This window comes from Stegastes partitus, unplaced genomic scaffold (assembly GCF_000690725.1).
Source record: "Stegastes partitus isolate 25-593 unplaced genomic scaffold, Stegastes_partitus-1.0.2 Scaffold549, whole genome shotgun sequence".
Lineage (NCBI taxonomy): Eukaryota > Metazoa > Chordata > Actinopteri > Pomacentridae > Stegastes > Stegastes partitus.
The window spans coordinates 88,926-96,210 of NW_007578280.1; the positions used below are offsets into that span (position 1 = coordinate 88,926).

General features: G+C 42.2%; 1 protein-coding gene across 1 annotated transcript in view; it reads right to left on the minus strand.

The window, feature by feature from the left end:
- Nucleotides 1-7,285, minus strand: part of lamb2 (laminin, beta 2 (laminin S)) — a 72,301-nt gene that overhangs the window by 30,927 nt on the left and 34,089 nt on the right. The window contains exons 7-9 of the mRNA XM_008288263.1: nt 6,564-6,627; nt 692-894; nt 496-616 (exon numbers count right to left, since the gene is read on the minus strand). Of these exons, the coding sequence (XP_008286485.1) occupies nt 496-616; nt 692-894; nt 6,564-6,627 (388 nt within the window). The remainder of the gene's footprint in view (nt 1-495; nt 617-691; nt 895-6,563; nt 6,628-7,285) is intronic.

Sequence of the window (7,285 nt, forward strand, 5' to 3'; positions counted from 1 at the left end):
TGTTGGTTCCTCCAGTGGAAACAGAAAGAACAACCTTCCCTGAGAACTAATAACTGCAAACTCTTCAAAGATCGAAAGCAGAGATCTCCAACTCTGGTCCTCGTGAGCTACTGTCCTGAAGGTTCACTCCTGACTCACATTCATGGATCTTTAACAGACTTGTGTAGAACTTGACAACAAGCTGTTGGAGATCCACTAATCTGAGTCAGGAGTACGGGAACATCTAAAACCTGCAGGACAGTAGCTCACGAGGACCAGAGCTGGAGATCCCTGACTAAAGGTTCTCTCAGTTCTTGATCTGCAAATATGAGCCGAATTCATAAACTGACCAGAAGTTTGAACTAAAGTTTAACCAACACTAATCAGGACGTTTCCTCTTTTCGTTTAAACAATAAAATTCCAACCAAACTTCCTGCAAGACGTTCTGCTAGGACGGTTCCACGACCACCAAGGTCTCCATCAGCTCCTGCAGGTGCAGAACCCAGTGGAACTCACTCTTGCAGGCGTTGGTGTTGCGCCCCTCGGCGGGCCTCCAGGGCAGGTCGTTGTGGAAGTCGTCGCACTGCTCGCAGTTCAGACCTTTGGTGTTGTGGTTGCAGACGCACCTGCCGTGAACCTTCAGGAGACAAGAGAGGGAGCTGAAGCAATCTGCAAGGACACCAAACTACGGCGGCCTGGTTCGCGTCCTCACCATGCCCTCGATGTCGTCCCTGATGCCCTCGATGGGGGCGCACTCGGAGGCGTGTCCGTAGCAGAAGCAGTTCCCGCGGACCACCAGCTCGTAGATGGCGTAGTAGTACTTCTCCTTGATCTCGGCTCTGGGGTCCAGCAGGTTGTCGCCCAGCGTGTGGAGCTTGGTGAAGTTCACCCTCAGGTTGGTGATCTTCAGCTGGTCTGATGGGAAGAAGATGCAAAACCAGTCAAGTTTATGTTTAAGTTTGACCTTTAGAGTTTAAAATCTCATCAGTTTAGGCTTTAATTTGTGCACAATTTGGCCATAATTAGTTCTTGAATTAGGGTCAAGGATGTGTTTTGTGAAGCCACATTGACCAAATTCTCTTCAGTTCATCTTCAAGAAGTTTGTGACAAATTTGGAAAAACTTCCTCAAGTTGTTCTTGATTTATTGCACTCATAATATGAAGTAAATCACAATAAAATCAAAATGTTTTATTGCATAAGACGTGTTCAAATCATCACATTTAATACACAAATGTAGTCTGGATCATCTGTGATTTGCCTGACGGATATTTCTAAAGATATTTGTGACATTTTAGATTGATTTATTAAATACTTTACAAGATAATTATATTTAAAAATTGCCCGCTGACCCATTTTTATCATGTTATTTTTTATTTTTTTTTACACATTGAAATTTAAAGCCGTTTAAACGACAATATCTCAGGAAATATTAAAGATAAAAGCCTGAAATGTTCACTGTTGTTTCTCATCGGGTCATGGATTCAGAATCTGTGATATCAGACAAGTAGATTAAATCATCTCTGAGTTGAAATATGGAACAAACAATTGAAGCCGTCATGAAAAGTCGCCCCTTTGAGCTCATTTATATGTTAAAAAATTTGATAATGCAGAAGTTAACGAGAGCTGCATGTCTCAATAACACAAAACCAAACTTATTGTGAAATACTTGATCATAAATATGAAAAAAAAAGTTATTTCCGAACAAGTAATATCAGATTATGGGCGTTAAAGAAGCCTTGTGGTCACAAGAATTAGACATTAAAGGATAGTAAACCCCCATAAATACTAATAATGTATAAAAGAAATAATACAGAGAGGAGGAACAGGTTGCATCGACTCAGAATAAAGCTTCTTTTCATGTTGAATCTTTAAGTTCGTACTAATTTAAAACATGTACGATGGAAGTTTAGGAAGTTTTTGGCAAAAAACAATAATAATTGATGTAAGAAAAAGACTCGAAACACACAGAACGCTTTGGTCCAGAAGGAGGAAGTCAACCAGCGGAGCGCAAAGCATTGCTGGTTAACGAGCCGTGGCTGGTTAGAGGACTAGTTAACCATGACCTGCAGCTGGACTGTTGCCTCCTCACAACCTGCTGCTCGGCTGGAGTCCGTCTGATGGAGGTTAAGGTCAAACATCGGCTGTCACAGGCTCTGCTGCCTCCGGACAAAGCAGCGCAGACGCTTTGAAACTGGCTGAAAATCCTAATTATTGGACAATAACGTGTCTTTTATGGCTGCATCTGTCAAACGAGCGCAGCAGTAAAAAACAGTATAAACTAAAGACTAACAGAGGATTAAAAACACACAAGAATCACGTCGGAAAGCAGCTTCTTTATTTGTTAAAATCCCACCTACACTCTGTAAACTATTTAGTCTCTGTTGCACTAAAATAGCTGTAAAAATAAATCTGTGCACAGGCGGGATGCAGTGCAGCTGAACAACTAATCAAACTTAAATTAAAATCACACTTTGGAACAATGCAGCGAGAAACAGGACAAACGAGATGCGGCTATTAAATGATAAAACTTTTATTTAGTTCCTGCAGACTGGAGGTTTCTTTTGCTGCCTGATGATCAGTGTTCACTACGTGCTTGAACTGGCTCAAGCCCAGTTTCATTATTATAAAGCATATTGCTGAACTTTTAACCCAAAGTTTAAACTCTTGTCGGTGGTTTTACAAACTCCTGTTGTCCTCCTCGTGTGGCAATCACATTGTTGATGGTAAAACTCCATTTTATGTTTTTAAATCTATCAAACAGTGAATCCTGAACTGAAGTCTGACTTTAAAAATTACATCACAAATAAAATCTGTCAGAAAAATCCTCCACGAGCACGTTACCTTCTTGTTAGCATCCTAACCTTCTGCTAACTGTTACAAAACACAAAGTTCTGCAGGTTTTCCGCTCTGCTCAGGCACATGAACATCATTAACCGGCTGATTGATCCTCCGTGTAACTACCACCTTGCTGGTCACATCCCATAATACTCGTGCAGATGTGCAGCGCTGCTAATACAACGTGACGGCTGAACCATTTGCTGCAGAAACAAACCCGACGTCTTTGCTGCATTTTATATTTAAGCGTGTTTATATCTGTTGATTGAGGAGGTTTCAGTTTGTCTGATCAGAACCATCTGGACGCATTTTTATTACTATTTTATGACTCATTATCCTTTAATTACACTTTTTAATTCTCATGATACCGTTGACTGTAAAAGTCTGATTCCTCATTTGTGAAAACAACTTGGGAATAAAACCTTTCTGATCCTGATTCAGAGATTCTTTCACAACCTACAAGAACCTGCTTGTGTTCTATTTGCTATGAATGTTTAAATCTTTGATGTGTGTTCAACTCATTTGACATTAGATTTTAAAAATAAATGACACTGAGGCCCTTAAGGAGACAATGTCAGCCATAAAATGCTAATGCTACGTCAATATAAGAGGTAATTAATGTCAGAAAACTCCCAAACTGATGGACGATGCTGGAAGCTGTCGCTGATACGACTCCTCCCTCATCCTGCCTCTTTATCGTCTCAAACTATGCGGAGGGAGACGATTCCTTTTCCGGAGGGACTCGTCCGTCTTTGCACTCTGTCAGTCTGAGAGCAGCTTCCACTGCTGCAGTCCAGCTGTTCAGCACGCAAGCTAATGTGCAAAAACACCTCCATGCACTTTCACAGGAGCACACACACCTCCAAGTCCTGCAGCTTTTCTGCTTCCTCTGGGCCTATTTTCACTTTCAACCATCAGAGGAGATGAACAAAAGCTGTCATCTGCTTGTAAAAATTCTGTTTTTAATGCAACTATAACTCTACATGTTCTATGAAACACACACGCCTGCAGCAGATTTAGTCATATTTCCAGAAGACCGACAATAAATCTATGAAAAAAGACAAAATGCAAGAATATTAAGAGTTGCAAGCGTCAACAGCACGAGCATTTTCTGCCTTTAAGAACACTCGCATCATCAAATCCTAAAATAACTCTATTATTTGGACGAGGAAATGAGGCAGGAAGTGATGCGTCAGTTTCAGCATCGTTATCAACATGAGGATTATAATAACGATGACGAAGAGCATCCAAGACACAAGCATCGTTTGAAAAACGTCCTGTCATTTTAAGACGGAGCGGGAGGATTTACTTCCTCCAAACTCTGACCCTGCACCGCCAGCTTCGTCTGCAGTAACAGAATCTCGCCGCGACAGACGAGAGCTAATCCGTCCACAACACTGAGACTCTGTTCCTGCGACTCAGCGAGGAACAAAGCAAGCAGCAGCTTTCAGCAGAACCGGACCCATGTACAGGGTATATTACCGGCTCTGTTCAGACAACGAATGACTGCTGCTGGATTTATGTCGTCATTCAGACATGGATGCTCGACGGCTTCATGCAGACGTGACGGCACAATGGAGCGGAAACCAAGAAAAATGTTGAGATGAAACAGCTACGATTGCGAGAACATGAAGCGTTTTATTGTCTCCTACAAGCTGCAGGTGTTAAAACTTATTTCATTGTTTTATTTCCATGTAATCTTCATGACTGCAGTATCTGACGGTTCAGTCTAAACATCATACGGAGCCTAAAACTGTACTCCTGATGGAAAAAAAGCAGCTTTTACAGACTGATAACATGAGAGCAACTTAAACTATATATACTTTCACAGCGATTCCTAGTTTATGTGACTCAATCTGTGCACGAGAGACGTTTACTGAAATCTTAGAAAGCGACTGGACTTGTCCACTTCTGCAGAAAACGCTAATTAAAACTCCCATCCATGACGTCTGCAGAACGACGTCACCAGAGGGAGTCATTTAGACGCGTCAAGCTGCTGCACGTTTACGTAAAAGGAGCCCAAAACCAGCCATTAACAGCAAAAACAGAAGCGTGAAGCTGTACTTTGCAAAGGCGGGTCTCTGACAGCAAACGTCACATTCTGGTGCTTTGTGAAGTATCGTCGCTGACGTCATCATTATCTCACAGTTCATCTGGAGCAGCCAGTCGTGCTCGATGCTCTGGATGATGCACCTACAGCGAGTCCACTGGCTGCATTCTGATCAGTTTATTGTCTTTTATTTGGAGTTGTTGGGTTTTATTGTCTTCTAACGGTGAGAATGCTAACATGCTGATGTTTTGGAGGTAAAATTTATCCAGTTCATCATCTTAATTCTGCATCTTAGGGTTGTAAACAAAGAAAACAAAGTGCTGAACAAACTCTAATGTTGATGAATGTCTGGCAGATTGACACTGTCGACCCCTAAAGCGAGTCGCTTGCACAGCTAACAATCCATTTAATATTTGAGCATTTCCACTGTCAGCTAATTCTGACTTTATTTAAACTGATTGTTAACCGAGGAAGACATTTAAACAGCAAGCAGTGATACCGGAAACCTATTAGAAAGGAGTCAACGGCAAATTTTAGCTGTAAGATTGTTATTTTAGAAAAGAATGTTTTAAACTTGGTTGCAATGTAAAGACTGAAGAAGAATCTGAAACGATAGTGGTCAAAATGTTCACATCTTCAAATGTTATAAACGCCAGAAGAACATCACAGGAACTGCCCCCCTTTGGAAAAGAAATATTACCCCTCAATCTATAAAAATCACCTCAATACTCCTACTAGAGGAAGTCTGGGAGCATGTCAGTGTCTGAGTTGTTGTGCAGAGGAAGGTTTAAGAGTGGATTTCTCTTCACAAAGACTTCTATTTAAATCGTCTTTTTCCATTTTTAATCTCGTGCGGCTGATTCACAGAGAAGCTGCCAGAAACAAAATGACTCTTCTGTTCTCAGGTTTCCTCGCAGCATCTGTATTATCTCAAAATACTTTGGGTCAGAGATGGTCAGGATCAGATATCAGGTTTGCTGTTGGGCTGAGAAAGCCAAAGAAAGTCCAAAAGGTTCTCACTCAAATGACGCAGAAATAAAAAGCTACCAAAGAAGAACGAAGCTGGACGCTGCTGATCGATTGTCTGGACAGTAAACGTGGATCTTTTAGCTTTCGTTGGACTGAGATATTTGACAACAGAGCAGGAGGACGGACGCTGTTTCTGGGAAAAGCTCTCATGTGCTGCCAGTCTAAACACGATTCCAGGACATGGAGATCTGTGTGGGAGAGAAACAGCTGCTTTTCACATCTCGCCATGTCTTCCACGCAGCGGGGGAACGTTTCGCACCCCAGAGAGTCCAGATTTACCGTCTGCGGCGTGTCATAGCCGGATAACAAGCGCTAATTGTGTCTGCAGGAGTTTGATTCATGGCGACAAATGTGGACTGAGCTCAGAGAGGAAAAGCCGGAATCGCCTGAGGAACACTTAGAGCAAAGCTTTAAGGTTTCGCTTTGACGTTTGCGTTGGATTTACTACGTTCCTGCTTTGTTTACGTCATTACAGGAGCATGTACTTCATGATGTGACGGCAATGAAAGCTTATTTTTACACCAGCGACACGGTTTCAACACGCTTTTATTACCTCTTAAATCAAGAAAACTTCCATCTGCACAGAACGCTCATAAGCTGATGTTTTGATATTTTAGAATAATAAAAAAAAAAACCATCAGACAGGAACAAGTGTTGTGTGGAACCTACTCTGGATGTTGGGGCTGTACGGGTCCTCGATCCTGATGGCTGGATCCAAAACCCTGTAGATGACCTGAGACAGGAAATACATGCATATTACACACACAGATTGGATAGTTCACTTGAAAAGAAGCAGCAACTTGTGGGACATGAGTCCTGGCGAGACTTATTATGGATGCTACATGTAATGTAAAGACGTGGAACGTGCTTTTGGTTGGGTAAATGAGCTCAGTGGTGTCGGAAATGAGCAGTTTATTCTTGAATTTTGCTCAATATTACTTTCAACCTCAACATCTGGTCATTAAACTGATGTTGGGATGAGGTTTGAACTGGAAAGTGACCCCACAAGCTACGTTTTCAAGGAACAGCCCAACAGTCATACTGACACTGCTGATACCAGTCATTCATTGTATGCATCCCTTCTAAATCTTTGGCATCCGATCTCCAACAGAGTACGGCAGGAAACGGTCAGATTCAGTGTCCACAGGGTCTGACATCAACATGAGCTGAGAGGCTGATGGAGAAGGAAGTTCTTCCTCCAGAAGCAGAACCTTAAAGCTCCACTGAAGTCTGCTGCTGGTCACATGGACAAAGAAAAGGCCTTCTGGAGGAAAGTTCTGGTCAGATGGAACAAACACTGAGCAGGAATATGTCTGGAGGAGAGAAGGTGAGGCCTTTAACCCCAAGAACACCAAACCTACCATCAAGCATGGAGGTGGCAGCATCATGCT